This window comes from Microcaecilia unicolor, chromosome 2 (assembly GCF_901765095.1).
Source record: "Microcaecilia unicolor chromosome 2, aMicUni1.1, whole genome shotgun sequence".
NCBI classification, from domain to species: Eukaryota; Metazoa; Chordata; class Amphibia; order Gymnophiona; family Siphonopidae; genus Microcaecilia; species Microcaecilia unicolor.
In genome coordinates, this window is record NC_044032.1 from 355855506 (window position 1) to 355878594 (window position 23089).

A 23089-nucleotide genomic window follows, 5' to 3' on the forward strand; every position below is an offset into this window, starting at 1 on the left:
ATCCCTTTTTCTGCACCACTGAGTCTTTTGATTTAGCCATTGCTGTTTTTCCTTCCATGTTATTGAAGGTTCCCAGTGGCTTTAAGTGCTGTAGTAGGTGCAATAGGACCATCTCTGGCAAGGACACCCATTCTTGGTGTCTCCAGTGTTTGGGGCCTGAACATACCTCTTCTAACTGTGTTCTGTGTCTTCATATGAAGAAAAGAACACAGTTAGCCCCAAGTCCTACGTTCTTTCATGCACAGAACTACTTCACCCCCGATACTGTACCACTTTCTCAGGTTTTTGCAGTACAAATACGCGACCCTGCATTTTCTAGCACTAAACCGTAGCTGCCAAATTTTAGGCCATTTTCCAAGCTTTACTAGATATCTCCTCATTCTGTCCACTCCATCTGGGGTGTCTACTCTATTGCAGATTTTGGAATTATCTGCCAAGAGACAAACCTTATCAGACTGTCCCTTTGCAATATTGCTCACAAAAATGTTTAAAAAAGCCAGACCTAGGTCAAATCCCTGTGGCACATTTCTGGTAACATCCTTTTCCTCAGCATGAACTTTATTTACCACGACCCTCTGTCTCCTTCTAATCAACCAGTTTCTAACCCAGTCAGTAACTTTAGAGCCCATACTGAGGGCACTCAGTTTATTAATAAGCCACCTATACAGAACTGTATCAAAGGCATTGCAAAAATCTAAGTACACTACATTTAGCACTCTCCCTCAATTCAGCTTTCTGGTTATTCCAGTCAAAGAAATTAATCAGATTTGTCTGACAAGACCTACCTCTAGTAAAACCATGCTGCCTCGGGACCTGCAATCCATTGGATTCCAGAAGCCTCAGTATTCTTTGTTTTAGAAATGTTTCCATTAATTTACTCACCACAAAAGTCAGACTTACTGGCCTGTAATTCCTAACTTCTCCCTTACTTCTGCTTTTGGTGGAGAGGGACAATATTTGCCCTTTTTCAGTCTTCTAGAACCAATCCGAAAGCATTGAAAAGATCAGACAGCAAGGCTGCCAGAACTTGAATAGGTTCCTTCAGTATCTTCGAAAGTATTCTATTTGGCCCCATCACTTTTCTACTTCCCCTAGCTGTTTTCCTTCCTGCTAACAATTCCTTGAGGTATTCCCCCATCTTGATAAAGTTAATTTTTGTTTCAAATCTAGAACCATCAGTTCTGAATAAACCATGTCAATGTGTGTCTTAATATTGAACCACATCATCTAGTGATCACTAAATGCCAGATGACCACCCACTATAACGTGAAAAACACTCTCCTCATTCATAAATACAAGCTCCAGTATGGCCCAATCTTGTGTGGATTCCATTACTAACTGCTGGAACAGCTCTCCCTGTAGAGAATCTAGGATCTTCCTACTTCTAGACAACACTGCAACATGGATACCCCAATGAACATCCGGCAAACTGACACTACCTCTTTTGTAGTACTTCACCTTTCATTGCTATATAGTGAATGTCTTCAATTAAATCTCTGTCCATGTCTTCTGCCTATGAAGGAGTCCTGTATATTACACCAGTGAGCCGCATTGAGCCTGCTATGTGTGGGAAAGTGCGGGGTACAAATGTAATAAATAATAATAATAGGGTAAAGAGATTTTCCATTCCCTCTTTCCAGATTAAACCACAGTGCCTCTGCCTTACACAGTAAGTTCTGCAATTCTGTCACTTTAATATTATCTTTAACCTGTAACACCACTCCTTCTCCTATTTTTCCTGCTCTGTCCTTCCTAAATAGATTATAGCTTAGTATAGCTATATCCCAGTCATGGTTCTCCATGAACCATGTCTCCATGATCACCACTAAATCCAAGTCAGCCTTTTCTCATCCCTCACAGCCTATAGATCCACAACATTATTTCCCATACTATGGGCATTACCCAAGCTTTTCAGCTTCTACATTGGCAGTGGGAGATCAGCTTCTAGGATTTTGTGGTTATGTAAATGAGAGCAGGCTCGGTGCCCAGGTAAGACAGTGCCACATAGCAGTTGCAGGTAAAGGAAAAGAACATTTATTAAAGCTGTTAGGTCAGGGATCCTGTTCCATTCACAGATAGGAGGAAAAAGGCAACATAAAACTAGGCCATACATTTAACAATGTCATTGTGTGGCCTGTTTCTACAGGGCCACTGTGTACCATATTGCTTCTCAGTACAGCAACACACTTTACTTGTCCCTGGCCTGGTTCCTAAAAGTTACCTGGGAAGTCTCTAGCAATTACTCTGCTCAAAGTACAAAATCTGCACGGTTCCAAGTGGAGATTGGCCTACATGACTATAGCAGTTGCAGTTCACATATAAGCAGGGCCAGATTAACACTATATTGGGCCCAAGGCAAATATATTTATGGGCGCCCCTACCTGGATTTCCCCTCCACCCTCATTTACTTTTCTCACCCTTACCCCCTTCCCCTCCAACATTTCACTTCTCCAGAAGTAGAAGGGAAAACACAGAGCCTATCTGTGGGCTTGGTGGCAGTAATACTTTGTGAGTGAGCAGGAGGACCCTGCAAGCACATGCCTTGAATGGAGAGGCTTAATGGTTAGACCTGGAGAACAGCCAAGTTACTCAGGTCCAGGAAGGAAATTCAGAACTAGTCCTGGATTTCTGGAACCCTATCCTGGTACATTATGGGACATGAACCACTGATTTAACCTGGTAGTATCAGGGACTACAAATAATACACTGATCGGCATGTAAGTTCAACCACCGCATTGGCCAAAAAGTCTCCTTCCTGGAGCTGGGTAACTTGGCAGCTCTGCAACAGTGAGCAAAGAACAAAAGAAGTTGTGCAAGTAATTTTCACCCTTCCCTGCCTCTGGTACAAACCAGAGGTGCCAAGGGATAATGGGGCTGATATTCAGATCATGGGAGGCAGCGCAGCTAACTCCCAAGGGTTGGCAGTGAGGCCGGATATGCAATGCCAGGCTGTTTCCAGTGACTGGCACTGAATATCTGGTTTATTTTTGGTCAGTTTAAACTTATTTATAATTTTTTATTAGGTTTTAATACTTATACAGATATTATAATACTGCAAAGTGTAATACAGCCATTAAGTGATAAGATTTACAAATCAGGAAATCAAAAGAAAATTCTCTTCTTTTAACAAACATAACATGGCTTCCTTAGACCTCAATAAGACAGGGGGGGGGGGGGGGGTAGGAATCTAGTGAAGTTAACACAATATACATAAATCTTTACAGCCTTAATTATGGTTCCGTCATTCCTTACTTCTTTATTCTACTCTACAGATTTTTTACTGTCTAGGAAGGTCTGAAGCTGATTGGGCAAATAATACACATATTTTATCTGATTTAGTCTAATAATACATTTGCAAGGGTAAGCCAGGAGGAACGAAGCCCCCAATTCCAAAACTTTTGGTCTCATAGAGAGAAATTTTTTTCGTCTTTCTTGGGTGGACTTAAGTCACAGCCGGGTAAAGCCAAATTTTCTGACCAGCAAACAAACAATCAATTGATTTAAAGTAAAGACACATTATTGCATTTAAGTCCTGCTGAAATACAAATGAGACAATCAACGTCCCTCTTTCAGTTACTTCTTCAATTGATTGTTCCAAAATGGCTGTGACATTTTGTAGATCTATTGACTTCTCTGAGTCTATTTTTTTCATTGTAGATGATATATAGTAAATTTTATTCAGCGGTGGAAACACTTCTTGGGGAAACTTCAAATTTTCTTTTAAGTACCTGCAAAACATGTCATTCGGGGAAACTCCCAGTAATCTAGGGAAATTCAATATACGGAGATTTAATCTCTACTACTACTACTACTATTTAGCATTTCTATAGCGCTACAAGGCATACGCAGCGCTGCACAAACATAGAAGAAAGACAGTCCCTGCTCAAAGAGCTTACAATCTAATAGACAAAAAATAAATAAAGTAAGCAAATCAAATCAATTAATGTGAACGGGAAGGAAGAGAGGAGGGTAGGTGGAGGAGAGTGGTTACAAGTGGTTACGAATCAAAAGCAATGTTAAAGAGGTGGGCTTTCAGTCTAGATTTAAAGGTGGCCAAGGATGGGGCAAGACGTAGGGGCTCAGGAAGTTTATTCCAGGCATAGGGTGCAGTGAGACAGAAGGCGCGAAGTCTGGAGTTGGCAGTAGTGGAGAAGGGAACAGATAAGAAGGATTTATCCATGGAGCGGAGTGCACGGGAAGGAGTGTAGGGAAGGACGAGTATGGAGAGATACTGGGGAGCAGCAGAGTGAGTACATTTATAGGTTAGTAGAAGAAGTTTGAACAGGATGCGAAAACGGATAGGGAGCCAGTGAAGGGTCTTGAGGAGAGGGGTAGTATGAGTAAAGCGACCCTGGCGGAAGATGAGACGGGCAGCAGAGTTTTGAACCGACTGGAGAGGGGAGAGGTGACTAAGTGGGAGGCCAGCAAAAAGCAGATTGCAGTAGTCTAAACGAGAGGTGACAAGGGTGTGGATGAGGGTTTTGGTAGAGTGCTCGGAAAGAAAGGGGCGGATTTTACGGATGTTGTAAAGAAAGAAACGACAGGTCTTGGCAATCTGCTGGATATGAGCAGAGAAGGAGAGAGAAGAGTCAAAGATGACCCCAAGGTTTCGAGCTGAGGAGACAGGGAGAATGAGAGAGCCATCAACAGAAATAGAAAACGGGGGTAGCGGGGAGGTGGGTTTGGGGGGGAAAATGAGAAGCTCGGTTTTGGTCATATTTAATTTCAGGTGGCGTTGAGACATCCAGACAGCAATGTCAGACAAGCACGCTGAAACTTTGGTTTGGATGCAAGGTGAGATATCAGGGGCAGAAAGGTAGATTTGGGAGTCATCAGCATAGAGATAGTAGGAAAAGCCATGGGATGAGATTAATGAACCAAGGGAAGAAGTGTAGATAGAAAAGAGGAGGGGACCAAGAACAGAACCCTGAGGTACGCCGACAGGCAGAGGGATAGAAGTAGAAGAGGATCCACCAGAGTGAACACTAAAGGTGCGGAGGGAGAGGTAGGAAGAGAACCAGGAAAGGACAGAGCCCTGGAATCCAAGTGAGGACAGGGAATCGAGAAGTATGCTGTGATCGACAGTGTCAAAAGCAGCGGAAAGATCAAGAAGAATGAGGATGGAATATTGACCTCTGGATTTAGCCAGTAATAGGTCATTGGAGACTTTAGTAAGCGCAGTTTCGGTTGAGTGGAGAGGGCGAAAACCAGATTGTAGTGGGTCAAGAATAGCATGTGAGAAGAGAAAATCAAGGCAGCGGCGGTGAACAGCACGCTCAAGTAATTTGGAGAGAAAAGGAAGGAGGGAGATGGGTCGGTAATTAGAGGGACAAGTAGGGTCGAGTGAAGGTTTCTTAAGGAGAGGTGTGACCACAGCATGTTTAAAGGCAGCAGGGACAGTCGCAGTGGAAAGTGAGAGGTTGAGAATGTGACAGATAAAAGGAATAAGAGCACGAGAGATGGCATTAAGAAGGTGGGTGGGAATGGGATCAGAGGAACAGGTGGTACATTTTGAGGAAGAAAGGAGAAGTGTAGTTTCCTCAATAGTAACTTCCTATTATAGTTCTCCACTTGCTCTATCCTCCTTCTTATATCCATATTATCCTTTATCACAGCCATTTTAAATTCTTCAGTTTCTTTGGACTCTCCCTACAAGGCCTCAATTTTCAGGGAAAAGTCTTGTTTCACCAACTCATGGGAGTTCTTCACCTCCTGTATATTTGCATTCAAAATCTTTACCTCTTCAGAAGATTGTTTCAGTATTTTGTCCATTTCTACAAGCTTCAGCCAGATCTTGCCTAGGCTCACCTCCGTCTCTCCGGCAACCGCAGATATTCTCTCAGATTCGAGCTCCCCTCTAGGCTCCTCGGAATCGCCCCCTCTGGGCTCCACAGGAAACCCCGTTCAAGTCGCAGCAGTTGCAGGGCAAGGAGGCGTCATAGAGATTGGTGGGGAGAGAGATGTTTCAATTTCCAGCGGGGGGACCGCTTCACCGGTTCCTCCCGCTATGGACTCCACCTCACCTCGTCGGGAAAGAGCGGGGAAGAAGCGCTCCAGACCCACAGTTACCGGCGTGGACGTTCCAGAAGGTAGGGGAACCTTCCGAATCGTTCCCTTACGTTTCGTAAGCAGCATAGTGTAATAGAGGCAAGAAAAATATCAAGTTTAGCAATTGTGGACCGGAGCACACTTCAAACGTAACCGCTCACGGCGCCATCTTGACACGCCCCCCTTGGTCAGTTTAAACTTAATTGGTCATCAATATTCAGCGCTGGCCAGTTACGTTTATAGCGGCCAAAGATAGGCCTGATATTTGGGTGGCCCGATTTGGCTGCCAGCTAAGCTAGTGATGCTCCAAATATTTGTGGATAGTTGGTTAAGTGCTATTTAACTGGCCAGGAGCCATACCTGACTGGTTAAATAGCGCTGAATATTGGGGAGAATGTGTCTGAGGTATATATTTACAAAGTTTTACATGTGAGAAAAGTTTCACAAATGGAAGCAGCAAAATAAAAAAGTTCACATTCGTTGGTGTTTATGAAAGGATACAGACAGAGAAAATGCAGAATTAGGCCAGTGTTCAAAGGAATTTGCCCAGGAAACTTTTCCTGTCACTTAGTATGTATTCACATATATTTGTGGCAGTGGACTTTCAAAGGGAAGATTTTCAAAGGGCGGCTCTATTTATATGACACAGAAACATACACAAGTGCATGCACTCTCTCAGACAGTGTCCCCACCTTGCTGCCAGCTCTTTTCCTCAGCCTGCAGCAGCCCCTTCACACATTCTCCCATTCTTCTTAAATTCCTGCTCCTTTTCAAAAAATTCTGTTCCCCCACAATACTCACTGGTTCTATAGTTCTCTCCAAAACCCCTTGCAGGGCTCAGTCCTCACCAAGGAGGTTGGATAAAAATAGGAGATGGTATGTGCCTATCTAGCCCATTTTATGGGCTGAAGCCAGTAGGCTGAGCTTGCTGTAGGGAGAGATTGCTGACACACTGGTTCACCCAAAACAATACCAAACGTTAAAGCAGTGCCTTCAAAAGTGGAAGACAAGAGATTTAAAAAAAAAATATTGACAGGTTTTTAATTTATTTAAAAGCTTCCCATACGTAGATATAAATATCATGAAATAAAAACTGATCATCACTAAAACAGCTTCAAAATTATTGTACCTGGTAGAAACAGCAGTTATAAACTCTGTATTTTGCGTCATTTTTTCTATATTGTTCTATATATTACAATAATATATGGTCAAATTTCAGCGAGAAACCCTGTTTCTTGGTGGATTCATCTTAACTGTTGTAATCTGCCGTAGGAAGCCTGGTGTTATAAAGATGGAATATATTGAAATTAAATGGAAGTAAAATTAAACTGTCCTTTTATTGGAGCACATGGGAATTACATCTTTATCATCTCATTTGCAGAAGTTTACATTTTAGATGCATTCTGTTTTGAGTGTGTTTCATGGATAAGTAGTTTTATAAGTCAAAATAATAAAAATATTTAGTTTCATGCAAATCTCTTATTTGTTGAACTATAACTAAATGGACTATAAACCCCTAATGCAGTCTACTGGTTTTCTTGTGATGACTTAAACTGTACCAAAAATTAAAATTCTTACCTCTTCCATCTTGTCGATAATAAAAGGAGCTCATTGTGAACACTAAAGATTAAAAAGTGGTTGAAGGATAGGAAACAGAGAGTGGGGTTAAATGGGCAGTATTCACAATGGAGAAGGGTAGTTAGTGGGGTTCCTCAGGGGTCTGTGCTAGGACCGCTGCTTTTTAATATATTTATAAATGATTTAGAGATGGGAGTAACTAGCGAGGTAATTAAATTTGCTGATGACACAAAGTTATTCAAAGTCGTTAACTCGCGACAGGATTGTGAAAAATTACAGAAGGACCTTACGAGACTGGGAGACTGGGAGACTGGGCGGCTAAATGGCAGATGACATTTAATGTGAGCAAGTGCAAGGTGATGCATGTGGGAAAAAAGAACCCGAATTATAGCTACATCATGCAAGATTCCGTATTAGGAGTTACGGACCAAAAAGGGATCTGGGTGTCGTCGTCGATAATACACTGAAACCTTCTGCTCAGTGTGCTGCTGCGGCTAGGAAAGCGAATAGAATGTTGGGTATTATTAAGAAAGGTATGGAAAACAGGTGTGAGGATGTTATAATGCTGTTGTATCGCTCCATGGCGACCGCACCTTGAGTATTGTGTTCAATTCTGGTTGCCGCATCGCAAGAAAGATATAGTAGAATTGGAAAAGGTGCAGCGAAGGGCGACTAAAATGATAGCGGGGATGGGACGACTTCCCTATGAAGAAAGACTAAGGAGGCTAGGGCTTTTCAGCTTGGAGAAGAGATGGCTGAGGGGAGACATGATAGAGGTATATAAAATAATGAGTGGAGTAAAACAGGTGGATGTGAAGCGTCTGTTCACGCTTTCCAAAAATACTAGGACTAGGGGGCATGCGACGAAACTACAGTGTAGTAAATTTAAAACAAATCGGAGAAAATGTTTCTTCACCCAATGCATAATTAAACTCTGGAATTTGTTGCCGGAGAACGTGGTGTAGGCGGTTAGCTTAGCAGAGTTTAAAAAGGGGTTAGACAGTTTCCTAAAGGACAAGTCCATAAACCACTACTAAATGGACTTGGGGAAAAATCCACAATTCCAGGAATAACATGTATAGAATGTTTGTACGTTTGGGAGGCTCGCCAGGTGCCCTTGGCCTGGATTGGCCGCTGTCGTGGACAGGATGCTGGGCTCGATGGGCCCTTGGTCTTTTCCCAGTGTGGCATTACTTATGTACTTATAAGTCTGAAGATGGTAGTGTGAATTCCCCCTACAAATCTGCAAAAGTTCTTAGCTTTCCTTTTTCACTAATGAATTCCAACAAGTAATGAATTCTCAGTCTCCTCCAGCGAGCAAATATCAGCGAGGTCGTGCCAGCCAGAAAATCAGGGATATGAAAAAGTGCCAAGTAAGGAGTAAGTTGCTGCCGATAACCTGTGGCACCTACACAACCACCAACAGGCAGCTCTCACCAAGAGGAGTGGGTTGTGGTGGAGCACTGGATCTGATTTACCTGGAATCGTAAGAGCCAACTTGTATGTGCTGTGGGAGAAAGTGAGGATCCTATAGGAGTGGCTGAAAAGGTCTGCAACTCTGTTAGCCAATCCTGTACATGTCTCATGGAACAGGACAATGATAAATACCTTATGCTAAGAAGGCCCAAACCCCCATGCGCTTTAAAGCTTCTGAAGTATCATCATAGGAAGTCTGGGGACCCTGCCCTTCCAAAGAAATCATTGAATTATTCTATTCAACACACGCTCCTCTCTCTGTTTTAAAAAAAAAATAACATTTGAAACATGTATAGCTATCAGGGAGCCATCACCATGTTAAACAACGATATACATCCCATCAAGGAAAGAGGACAGGCGGCCCAGAGTTGTAGCAGACGTAGTATCTGCCAACAATGGGATTACATTCTTCTCGTACAATTTTGAGAGGCCACCTGGGATAATAACTCCCAGATACTTTTACCTGCCCAGAAGCCCACTGCAAGGGAAAATGCCCTTTCCAATCATGTTGAGTGGCTAGAATTAATGGTAGTGCCATAAATTTGGTCAAATTTAAGTGAAATCTGGAGAATACTCCATAATCGTCAATAAGCTGAAGAAGGAATGCAAGAGAATACTGTGGGTCATCTAAAATTAAGAGTAAATCATCCACGTACGCTAGCACTTTTATTATGTGTTCCTGGAAATGTACTTCTTATATCTCGTTGTTTGCCAAGGATTCCAACGAAAGGAGGAACAATAACGGGGACAACGTGCACCCCTGCCGGGTCCCATGACCAATAGGAAATTCTGTCGTTTTAATACCATTCACTAGTAAAGTAGCCCACGGAGCCGAATATAAAGTCAGAACTGCCTGTAGGTACCAGCCTTGGAGTCTTACCCAGTGTAAAATGGCAGATAAAAAGGGCCACAAAACACGATCGAAGGCCAGTTCCGCATCCAGGCTCACCATTATATAAGGGGACCTCATTGTGCGGCCCTGCAACATGGCCAGCACTAGCTTAAAGATGTTGACCACCGACTGGCACCCCCCGCACAAATCCAACCTGGTCCTCAGCTATCAGCTGGGGTAACAGGGGATCTAGTCTATCTTCCAAGATCCATGACAGTATCTTTATATCTACATTTATCAAGGAAATTGGCCGGTAAGAACCAGGCTGAGTGGGGTCTCGTCCAGGCTTCGGTATGAGGCTGATTAGGGCGGTATAAGCGTGGAGAGGGAAAGATCCATCTCAACCACTGTATTTTAAAAGTCTAACAATGGGCCCAGGAGCTGGTTCTACATAGTTTGTAGGACTTGTTTGTGAACCCATCGGGGCCAAGTGCTGAAAATAGTTTTAACGCACTAATGGTCCGTTGTAATTCTTTTGCTGTTAATGACTGATTAAGGGACTCTGCTGCCTCTGCCGAGAGGCTAGGCATACCCAAGTTGTGCAGATATTTTTGTATGCAAGTGTCAAGGTCAATATCGGACTTCTCTGTGGAATATTGGGTGGCAAAATGTTGACAAAGAATATCTGCTGTTTCCTCGGGCTTAGTGGAAATTGCTCCCAACTGAGTGCGCAGTGCAGGTATAAAAAGTGAGATTTTTGGCTCCCTTTTACTAGATGTGCCATCAATCCCCCCGTCCTTTCCCCATATTTATGAAGGTTGTATTTGCAATAAATAAGTGTTCGTGCTAATCGCTCGTACAATAAGCTAGTTAGGGCTGCCTTAGTAGCCGTGAGTCATACAGGGCAGGGGTAGGATTCCGGGTATACCAACGTTCAATTTGTGTTCTCAGTCCACAATCCCTTGCGCAATGCCAGGAGATTGTTGTATGTAAGGTGCCGCCTCTAAATCCACCCAAATTATAGCAAGATCTGTAATTTCCTCTGGCCCTATTGTAGAAGATAGAACCTGAGATTACATACCTTGTGACATAAATATGTAATCAAGACGTGACTGCATGTGATGTGCCCGGGAGATATATGTGAAGTCCCTATTTTCTGGGTGCAGCAACCGCCACTGGCCTACCAATCCCAGTGTCATGCAAAAGGATTCAAGAACCGAGGGACCCGATGGCGCCCGCATCTTTGAGGGTCCAGATCTATCTATACTGGGATCAAATACCAGATTCATGTCCTCGGCCAAATTCACGCTGCTCTGATCTTCTCCGCTCAACAACTTTGTTTCCAGTACAATTGAGCACTATAGCTTCAGTTTATTGGTAAGAATTAATAATCAACAGATGGCAGAGAAGACTCCTGATGCAGGCCAGTACGGCCGAAACACAGCTGTGTCGAGTCCCTTTCTCCCTGCTACAGTTTGGCTAATAAAATTGATTCTTCATTTTTACATCCAAAGTGTCGCCTTTTTTATGTAATTTTTTGATTTTGATGGATTCATCTTTTAAATACATATCTTATGATTAATTTTAAATTTTGACGTTTTTTATATTTATATATTCTATTTTTATGTTTTTTGCTTTTGTTGGTCATCTTTGCTGTTTTGTTTATTGTAGATGGCTATTATACACGCAGCTTGTCTGCTCTGCACTGGCTTCCCCTCCTTAGGAAGGAAATCGTGTGCAAATGAGCTAACAGCGAGCAGCTCATTTGCATGTGATTTCCTTCATGCATGCCCGTTCCTTTCCGAATCACTAAGGGATCGGTAAGGGAAGGGCTTTTTCCATTCAGTTAGTGCATCAGTTAGTCCACTGCAATGCCCCCTAGGGTGCCCGGTTGGTGTCCTGGCATGTCAGGGAGACCAGTGCACTACGAATGCTGGCTCCTCCCATGACCAAAGGGCATGCATTTGGTTGGTTCTGAGATGGGCGTCCTCAGTTTCCATTATCGCCGAAAACCGGTGATGACCATCTCTAAGGTCAACCATCTCAACATTTATGTCGACTATCTCTAAGGTCGACCTAAATGTTGAGATTTGGGCGTCCCCGACCGTATTATCGAAACGAAAGATGGCCGCCCATCTTGTTTCGATAATACGGGTTTCTCCGCCCCTTTGTGGGGACGTCCTGCGAGGATGCCCTCAGGAAAACTTGGGCGCCCCGTTCGATTATGCCCCTCCACATCAGTTTTATGCCTTTTCAGGGCCAACAGTATTTTGGTTCTTTTAACAGGAGAGGTGATCCCACAAATATTCCATGAGACTATATGGACCAGGCGACTCAAAGACTTAGCCAGGGCTCCAAGGCAAAAGCAAAAGAAAAGCAGCATACTTCTTTAACCGCCCCAGGGTGCCCAGCCTCTTCCCCCCCCCCCCCCGGAGAAAGTTTGTCCCACAGCACAGCATTTGTATCGCATTCCCGCTTTTAAACACCACAGGCAAGAATGAAAGCAAGTTTGTTCAAAATAAATTTAAGTTAAGAAAACTGCTCAATTAAAAAAAAAAACCCCAAAAACAGATTTAGATGAAATAAATCAAGAGGCAGCAAAGTCGTAAAAACAAGGTTCAAGGTTACATTTATTTGACTGTCTGCTTAGGGTCAGACTATCAAAGCAGATTATATACAATAAAATTATATGGAAAAGATAAAGTTACAATACAATAGAAGTAACAGAAAATAAAAAACAACATAAAACACCACCAAACTGCTGCGTTCCAAGAGACCGCAGGATCCAAAGCAATTCATCTCCCAATAACATATAATATCTAGACACATGCATACTCTAATAAAATCTATACGCATATATACTCTAATTATAATCAAATCCACAACACCGCCTACTGGAAATGGGAATACCAGCTACACAACATTTATCTTCTAATTTTTTTTTATGGCCAATACATTCCAAAACTTTCTAGAATGATAAGAACCAGGCCATACCTCTAATGAGATGTACTGGTGTAACTTCAAAGAAACACATAAATGTGACAATTTGAGATGGGCCTACCTTTTATTGTTGCAGTCATCATCACTGTGCTTTGCAGATTTGCAAAGAGAAACATCATAAACCTGAGAAAAATAAAATGGATTCTCTTTTTAAGTTCATATCTTTGCTGAATTTACATTCAGAATTACATCCTATCTCTTGGTGCTCAACTTCAAAATCAAAAAGATTAACAATGTTAATTTATTAAGTAATTTACTCAGCACTTGGTAAATGAGTAAGCATATGTTTTTCCTACTTTTCTTGAGAGTGCACTCTAGAACTCACGATGGGAACTTATGGAAGTTATTAAAATCGGCCCAAAAATGTGAAAAATAAAAATTCCCCACTAGATAACTGTATCAGACAAAATTATATTTCTTTCAAGCATTTAATGAGATCTTCTGAAGGAAAAGAAAAGATATTTAAAACTGGGATAGTACAATATCAGTTAGATCACAGAAATTAAATTTAATTTCTCCTTCTTTAGGATTCCAAAGTTACCATCTCGAATAATTATAACACATTTCATGTGTCCATCTACATGTCACCAAAATAAATGAAATCACATAAGTCAAAACACTTTGTTGCTGCTGCCAGTTCTTCACGCCACTGTTCTTTTGCCTCCTCCCTCACCCACCCCGTGTTGCTTTTCACTCCACTGTTTCCAATCTTGATATTCAACTATTTCAAATACATTGAGACATATCTGAAAAGGCTAAAACTTTACAAGCTAATCATGCTCACTATTCCCCTCATTCTATAACAAGTCACTTAAAATTTAAGTGCCATTTGTGTGCTTAAATTTATAGACTCTGCCATTCAGACATGCATAAATGGCATTTGTGCACCTAACCGCTATTTTGTACTTAAGCACTCAGGGGAGGGACATAGGGGTGTCCTAGGTGTGGCCAACATTTATGTGGGCTAGTACTTACAGAACATTGTAAGTTACACAAGTAAATGCTGCGCTTAGGCATGCCAATTTATGGCAGCCATATACCTGGCTTAAATGTGCGCACCTACATTTAGGCGTGACAGTGCCAGTTTACACTAGCATTCTGTAAGAACAGTTAAGTATGTAAGTGTTCTTACAGAATAGGCTTGAAGCCTGTAGAAATTTAGCAACTAAATTTTGGAAACCTCTTATAGAACTGTCCCCTATATAAATATGTATAAAACATTCAAAGAAGAAAGGTTGAAAGAGTATGTAAAGAGATACCAACAGAATATAGTCATAAACCACTAAATACCAGCAAGAAAATGGCAAGCAAATGTTTTTCAAAGACAGTAGGATTAATGGCACTCAAGCGGACTGTGCCTGATGGACTAGTTCTCCCAGATCTCAAAACTATGTGTAAAGCTACGAACATTAGCAGCTGTTCCTGTGCATAGTGGTCTCCTCACTCTTCTCAGTTACTTCCATAGCTCAAGACATAATAGAACTTTCAGGGAGATGGGAGGAATAATATGCCGAATCCTGCTGTTTACAGACACGCCTGTTACAAGTACACACATTTGTTTTTTCCAACAAGTAGGATATAATCAGGCACACAACATAGGTGACTTCCAAATTGAGGACCATTCAGTTTTATAGATAATTTGTCCATTGTCCAGGAGCATCCCACTCAAAAGCCAATAATGCAAGAGTTGCTTTTTATCAAAATATAGGCTGGCCAATATTGTTTGACTAAATGCAATATCTCTGCTGGAGAAGTGGCCCAAACAGTTGTGAGAAGTGAAAAAGTACAAAATGAGGACCAAGTGGATGCTTTACACATTAAGGGTTATTTTATAACAGGAAACTTTAAGAGATCAAGTAGACACCTATTTAGGCACTAGTTAATAAAGATACATAGGTGGCAATTCACTCAGTAACTGGGCATCTCCATTCAGGTGCCCCGATACTGCAGTGACAGCCTATTCTATAATAGTATTTGGGAACCCAGATTCCATTATAGAATACTAGTGTAACTTGGCATCAGCACTCCTAACATTTTCATGACCAGTTACACCAGCCATAGACCTGACATAACTACAGGCGCCTAAATGGAAGTTGCATGTGTAAGGGGCAGCAAGGCCCATGCCCCTCCCATACTCCTCCATGTGAAAACCCCCTTGCATTTATATGCTATATCACGTATGCACACCCTTAAAGAATTCTGTACATTTACTTGTGAAATTGGCATTTAAATGTGGGCACCCAATTATAGAACTGCCTTTATAGGAGGTAATTCTATAAAGAAGGCACCAAGGTCACGTGATGCGGTGGGAGCGGTAGCTGTGTTTTAGCTCTGCTCCGAGGTCCCCGCTCGGCTTTCTACCCTCTGACGTTTGTCTGACCCTCCACTTTGAGACTTTTGATAATTTAAAGTGCGGTTAAAGTGCATGGAACAATTTCTTGTCCCAATGCTGTCTGGAACAGCAAAAAAGGGAGTGAAAACGGAGAAGGAGAAATCGCTACTGACCAGCAGGGACTCCAGGATGGCGACTGGATCTCCGAGAGGTGAGGTGGAATTTCCTGAGAAACAGCTGATGCAGTTAGCAAAGACTGTGGGAGCTGCGCTGGAACCTAGATTCCTTTCGCTGGAGGGGCAGTTGAGGAAACTGGATGGGCTCCTGGCTGACATTGTTGGGCGAACCGCGGAGGTGGAAAAAAGAGTATCAGATATAGAGAACACGTGGCAAAGGTGGGAACCGGAGCTGAACAAGCTAAAGAAAAAGCTGAGCGCTCAGGAAGAGAAGCTGGATGAACTAGAGAACAGGGCGAGATGGAGCAACTTGCGGCTGGTGGGGCTTCTGGAGACGCTCCCAGATAAGAACTTAGGCTCCATGCTGGAGCAATGGCTCACTAAAGAATTTGTGCTCTCGGACAGTAGAGGTTCTCTGTGCATTGAGAGAGCACATAGAATTGGAAAACCGCAATCTAATGGTCAACACCCCAGAGTAGTGATTATTAAAGTGCATAATTATACCCACAAAGAAGAGATCTTGAGAGGATATCGGTTGAAACGAGAGTCCTTGACCTATGCTGGAGCACAGATTCGCATTTTTCAGAATTATTCCGCCAGCGTTCAAGAGAAACGGAGGAGATTCCACCCAATTTGTACAACACTTGTAGAAAAGAAAGTTTGCTTTATGTTGTATCCAGCTGTATTGAAGGTGCATCAGGATGGGAAGTGGCGATCTTTTGATTCAGAGCCGGCGGCAAGGGAGTTTCTCAGTTGGGAGAGTGAGAAACCTGTCTCCCCGACTTGACTTTGAACTTTGAGATTCTTCATTAGGAGGAGGCATGATGGTGCAGTGGTGGTGTGAGTTTGGGAGTCCAGCAGCTTATTGTCTGCTTTTTGAGGGGAGGACATTTAATGTGTGTATGGTGCATGGACTAAAGGGGGTGGGGGTGCAGCGGGGATCTCAGCATGTTGTGACCTTATCTCGATGGGGGCTGTCTCCTTGAGGCTGTTTGGGAGTGTGTGGGTTGGGGAACGGGAGAGTAGGAGAGGCTGTGATGTTATGGAAGTTCCGGGGGTTGGGCTGGGTCCTCAGGGCTAAGTTAATAAGGTATAATTGGAGTGGTCAATTTGGAGAGAGTACTGGCGGGCTGTAAAATAATTTCATGGAATGTACGGGGTATTTCATCCCCGATTAAGAGGAAAAAGATATTGTCACATTTGGGGCGTTTACATGCCGATATTGTATGTCTCCAGGAAACTAGGTTGTCTGCCTTAGAACAGAGTAAGCTAAAACGAGGGTGGGTGGGGCAGGTTTGTTCAGCTTCTTCAGGGGCCCGAAGGGGAGGAGTGGCGATATTGTTTCATAAAAAATTAGTTTATACTTCAGAAGTACTTTTGCAGGACCCGCCGGGTCGGTACTTATTACTTAAATTGTGGCTACAGGGATGGGAGATATATATTTTAAACGGTTTATGCTCCCACACCTTATGAGAAAAAATTTTTCCCTGAGTTGTTGAAGATACTTATGCCATATCAGGGAGCCAACCTCATTGTAACGGGGGATATGAATACTCTCATGGACTCCGGGGTTGACTGTACAGGGAGTAGAAGCAGTGGGCTCACGGGAGGACCTGGCAGAGGCATGTTGCGTTCCTTCTCTACCTCGCTTGGGATAGTGGATGCTTGGAGGCACTTGCACCCTGGGGAGAGGGATTATTCACATAGATCTCGGGCTCATGATACCTGGGCAAGGTTGGTCTATATGTTTGTGTCCACCGCGCTTTTCCCCTGGGTCACGGAGGCAGTACTGCTCAAGTGGGGTTCATTCCTAAACGACATCCGGTTCAGCATGTACGGAGAATTCTTCTTTCAATGGCCCAAAATAGAGGGCAGGGCCAGCTGGCGATGCTTGTGAGTTTAGATGCGGCTAAAGCCTTTGACCAGGTGAACTGGGGCTACCTATTCCAGGTACTAGGTTGGGTGGGGTTACCAGATTGGCTCTTAAACGCGATCGGAGCACTCTATTCAGGGATGGAAGCGCAGATAGTGGTTAATGGAGGTAGATGGACCACTTCACGGTGAGGCGGGGGACTAGGCAGGAGTGTCCTTTATCTCCATTCCTATTTGATATCTCGTTGGAGCCTTTGATTAGGTTGTTGAATGAGGGATTAAACCGGCTCTCGGTAGGGGGAGAGGAGACAGTGGCTTTGGCATATGCAGATGACATAATGCTTCTTCTCTCTGAACCGGAAAGATCATTACAAAAGGTACTGGATACTGTGGGGCATTATGGATCCTTGTCAGGTTTTTCTTTAAATCTGCAAAAATCTTGTGCATTAGCACTAGACGAAGAGGTGCGGCATTCATGGAAGGGTCAATTTCCATTACGCTGGGAGGATTCAGCCCTAAAGTATTTGGGGGTTTATATTACTAGAGACCTGCCTTTGCTATACCCAGTGAATGTGAGACCCCTAATAGAGATGATGAAACGGAAGCCAACTTTGTGGCAAGATTTGCCTTTGACGTTATGGGGCCAGATAGCGTTGTTCAATATGATTCTGGTGCCCAAGTGGCTCTATGTGTTCCAACAGTTAGTACATAAGCACTGCCACACTGGGAAAAGACCAAAGGTTCATCAAGCCCAGCACTCTGTCTCCGACAGCGGCCAATCCAGGCCCCAAGAACCTGGCAAAAACCCCAAATTTAATAACGATCAATGGACTTTTCCTTCACGAATCTGTCCAGACCCCCTTTAAACTCAGCAAGGCCAGCTGGCGTCACTACCTTCTCCGGCAATGAGTTCCAAAGTCTAACTACGCGCTGAGTAAAGAAAAACTTTCTCCAATTTGTTTTATACCTACCACATTCTAATTTCATCTTGTATCCCCTGGTTCTATTATTGTTAGAAAGCGTAAACAAACGCTTCACATCTGTCTGCTCTATCCCACTCATTATTTTGTAGACCTCTATCATATCACCCCTCAGCCGCCTTTTCTCCAGGCTAAAGAGTCCTAGCCTTCTTAACCTCTCCTCATAGTGTAGTCGTCCCATCCCTTTTATCATTTTTGTCGCCCTTCTCTGCACCTTCTCCAATTCCTTTATATCTTTTTTGAGATGAGGCGACCAGAACTGAACACAGTACTCCAGGTGCGGTTGCACCATGGCATGATATAACGGCATTATAACGTCCTCATGTTTGTTTTCCATCCCTTTTCTAATAATACTCAACATTCTGTTCGCTTTTTTAGCCGTGGCAGAACATTGAGCTGAAGATTTCAACGCCCTATCCACGATGACTCCCAGATCCCTTTCTCGGTCCGTAACTCCTAAAGCGGAACCTTGCATGACATAGCCGTAATTTGGGTTCCTCCTTCCCACGTGTATCACTTTGCACTTGTCAACGTTGAACTTCATCTGCCATTTGGACGCCCAATCCCCCAGTCTCACGAGGTCTTCTTGTAATCTATCACACTCCTCCCGCGACGAGACAACCCTGGATAACTTTGTATCATCCGCGAATTTAATTAACTCACTAGTTACTCCCATCTCAAGGTCATTTATAAATATGTTAAAAAGCAGCGGTCCCAGCACAAACCCCTGAGGGGCCCCACTAACTACCCTTCTCCATCGAGAATAATGACCATTCAACCCTACTCTCTGCTTCCTATCTTTTAACCAGCTCTTAATCCATAATAATACACTGCCTTTGTTTCTGCTTAAGAGAGACGAAAAGGTGCTAGGCCGGCTAACGCAGACCTTCTTATGGCAAGGTAAGTGGCCGAGACTTCCTCTGGCCTTGATCTCCACACCGCGTAGCAGTGGGGGAATGGGTCTGTTGAGTATCAGATCTTTGCGGTTGCGTGTTCGATGAGACATATAAATGACTGGTTCCGAGGCACTTCATTATTCTCGTTAACCTCTTTGGAGATTTTGCTGTTCCCAGAAATACATTTCAGTCACTTGCTCCACTCACATGCCTCGACATGCTTTTAGTCGTCATCCGCTATTGGCTGCACTGAGAGCGACGTGGTGGTGGTTGTGCCGGCGGCATCAGTTATCGGCTAAGACTACCCCTTTGCTTTCTATTTGTAATAACCCTGCTTTTCCCCAGGCTTGGGGTCAAGTGTGTTTAGCTCATGGATACCAAAGGGAATTATTTATTTAGCTCAGGTGGTCAATGAGGAGGGACGTGTTAAGTCGCAGGAGGAGTTGCAACAGCAGTATAAGATCCCTGTGGGACAGTATTTTGCATACTTTCAATTAAAGCATTTTATCTCCTCCTTGGTCTGGACAGACTTAATGGAAGATGTGGTGGATATTCTGTCCGAGGCTTATTCATTGGGCTCGCAGCAGTCTGTACCATTAAAATTTCATCACCAACAGCTAAAGGATACTGTGGCTGAGCTGGATTATTTGGGGCTGGCCCGGAGCTGGTCCAAAGACTTGGGGTGCGAGGTCACAGTGGATTTGTGTAAAGCATATATTAAGAATTTATACTCGCTACGGTTGTCAATTTTCCAGCGGGAGAACCTCTATCGCTTTTTCCTGCGATTATATTTATCTCCGAGACGGGCCTTCGGGCAACAATCTCAGGAAGCGGGTCGTGTTTGAAGTGTGGGGGAGGCCTGGCTACGCTGGGGCATATGTTTTGGTCATGTCCTCCCGTGAGCAGCTTTTGAAAAGGGATGTTAGGGAGGGTGGAGGCAATGTGGGGCTGTTCAATAGTCTGGAATCATCTGCTTCTATTCAATAAGTATTCGTTTACTGGGGTTCCCCTGGGGGGGGGGGGGGATGGTTAAAGGATTTATGAAGATAGCCACATTTTTTTGGAATTAACTCTATTTTGACATCGTGGCATTCCCCTTTGGGCCCTTCCTTACAATTATGGAGGTCTCAGCTGATACAGCAGATGCGGGTGGACAGATGTGGGGTTAAGGGTATAGATAGTGTTCCAGGGGTTAGGTTTAAGACCCGATGGGAGCCTCTTTGATGACTCTGCCTCCTCGTGGGAGGAGTTATATTTTGAACTGTTAACCCACACGGTTGTGCTAAGGTAGGGGTGGGAGTGGATAGGGTGGGGATGGTGGTTGGAGGGAGGGTGGTTGGGAGGGGAAGGGGAGGAATTGATAATGGATGACACTGTCTTACTTGATCCAGTGTAAGGGGGCTATGATTAATGTTGGACTGTATTTAACTGATGATATGGCTATTGTATTCTGACTGTTAATCAATAAAAATGGTTGAAACATAAAAGAAGGCACCTACATTTAGGTGCCAGATAGGCGCATAAACCATAGAATACTAGCAAATACCCATGTATATGCCAAATAGGCACTTGTATGCTATTCTATAAATATGCCTGTATCTTTGTCAGTGCGTAATTTAAAGGTGGGTGTCACATATAAGTGGAATCTGGGTGGGCTACAAAGTTACGTGCTTTTATTTTATTTATTCTTAGTTATGTTACTATTGTTATGCTGTTAACAAAATTACAAGTTTTGTGTTAAACTGTACCTACTGTACACCGCCTTGGGTGAATCTCTTCATAAAAGCGGTTAATAAATCCCAATAAATATTTCTAGAACATAGGCACATACTTAAACCAGCTCATATCTAAGTTACACACACATATCTCACCTGTTATGCTATGATTCCACAAAGGAAAGTAGGCTGTCTTTCTCCACCACAAGTAAATCTCACTATTAATAACATAGTAAATGATGGCAGAAAAAGACCGGCACGGTCCACCCAGTCTGCCCAACAAGATAAACTCACATATGCCATTTTTTGTGTATACCTTACCTTGATTTGTACCTGTCTTTTTCAGGGCACAGACCGTATAAGTCTGCCCAGCACTATCCCCGCCTCCCAACCACCAGCCCCGCCCCCCCACCGGCTCTGGCACAGAACGTATAAGTCTGCCCAGCACTATCCCCACCTCCCAACCACCAGCCCTTCCTCCCACCACCGGCTAAGCTTCTGGGGGTCCCTTCCTTCTGAGCAGGATTCCTTTATGTTTATCCCACGCATGTTTGAATTCAGTTACTGTTTTCCTCTCCACCACCTCCCGCGGGACGGCATTCCAAGCATCCACCACTCTCTCCGTGAAAAAATACTTCCTGACATTTTTCTTGAGTCTGCCCCCCTTCAATCTCATTTCATGTCCTCTAGTTCTACCGCCTTCCCCTCTCCGGAAAAGGTTCGTTTGCAGATTAATACCTTTCAAATATTTGAACGTCTGTATAATATCACCCCTGTTTCTCCTTTCCTCCAGGGTATACATGTTCAGGTCAACAAGTCTCTCCTCATACGTCTTGTAACACAAATCCCATACTATTCTCATAGCTTTTCTTTGCACCGCTTCCATTTTTTTTTTACATCCTTCACAAGATACGGCCTCCAAAACTGAACACAATACTCCAGGTGGGGCCTCACCAATGTCTTATACAGGGGTATTAAAACCTCTTCTTCTGCTGGTCACACCTCTCTCTATACAGCCTAGCAATCTTCTAGCTACGGCTACCGCCTTGTCACACTGTTTCGTCGCCTTCAGGTCCTCAGATACTATCACCCCAAGATCCCTCTCCCCGTCCGTACCTATGAGACTCTCACCACCTAACACACACGTCTCCTGTGGATTTCTACTCCCTAAGTGCATCACTTTGCATTTCTTCGCATTGAATTTTAATTGCCAAACGTTGGACCATTCTTCTAGCTTCCGCAGATCTTTTTTCATGCTTTCCACTCCCTCTGGGGTGTCCACTCTGTTGCAAATCTTGGTGTCATCCGCAAAAAGGCAAACTTTACCTTGTAAGCCTTTGGCAATATCACTCACACATATATTGAATAGTATCGGCCCCAGCACCGATCCCTGAGGCACTCCACTACTCACCTTTCCCTCCTCCGAGCGAACTCCATTTACCACCACCCTCTGTCGTCTGCTACTACTACTACTACTACTACTACTACTATTTAGCATTTCTATAGCGCTACAAGGCATACGCAGCGCTGCACAAACATAGAAGAAAGACAGTCCCTGCTCAAAGAGCTTACAATCTAATAGACAAAAAATAAATAAAGTAAGCAAATCAAATCAATTAATGTGAACGGGAAGGAAGAGAGGAGGGTAGGTGGAGGCGAGTGGTTACAAGTGGTTACGAGTCAAAAGCAATGTTAAAGAGGTGGGCTTTCAGTCTAGATTTAAAGGTGGCCAAGGATGGGGCAAGACATAGGGGCTCAGGAAGTTTATTCCAGGGGTAGGGTGCAGCGAGACAGAAGGCGCGAAGTCTGGAGTTGGCAGTAGTGGAGAAGGGAACAGATAAGAAGGATTTATCCATGGAGCGGAGTGCACGGGAAGGAGTGTAGGGAAGGACGAGTGTAGAGAGATACTGGGGAGCAGCAGAGTGAATACATTTATAGGTTAGTAGAAGAAGTTTGAACAGGATGCGAAAACGGATAGGGAGCCAGTGAAGGGTCTTGAGGAGAGGGGTAGTATGAGTAAAGCGACCCTGGCGGAAGATGAGACGGGCAGCAGAGTTTTGAACCGACTGGAGAGGGGAGAGGTGACTAAGTGGGAGGCCAGCAAGAAGCAGATTGCAGTAGTCTAAACGAGAGGTGACAAGGGTGTGGATGAGGGTTTTGGTAGAGTGCTCGGAAAGAAAGGGG

At 43.6% G+C, this 23089-nt stretch overlaps 1 protein-coding gene across 1 annotated transcript in view; it reads right to left on the reverse strand.

The window, feature by feature from the left end:
* TEX15 (testis expressed 15, meiosis and synapsis associated) overlaps positions 1–23089 on the reverse strand; it is a 330552-nt gene that overhangs the window by 73917 nt on the left and 233546 nt on the right. The window contains 1 exon segment of the mRNA XM_030192116.1: positions 12996–13057. Within this exon segment, the coding sequence (XP_030047976.1) occupies positions 12996–13057 (62 nt within the window).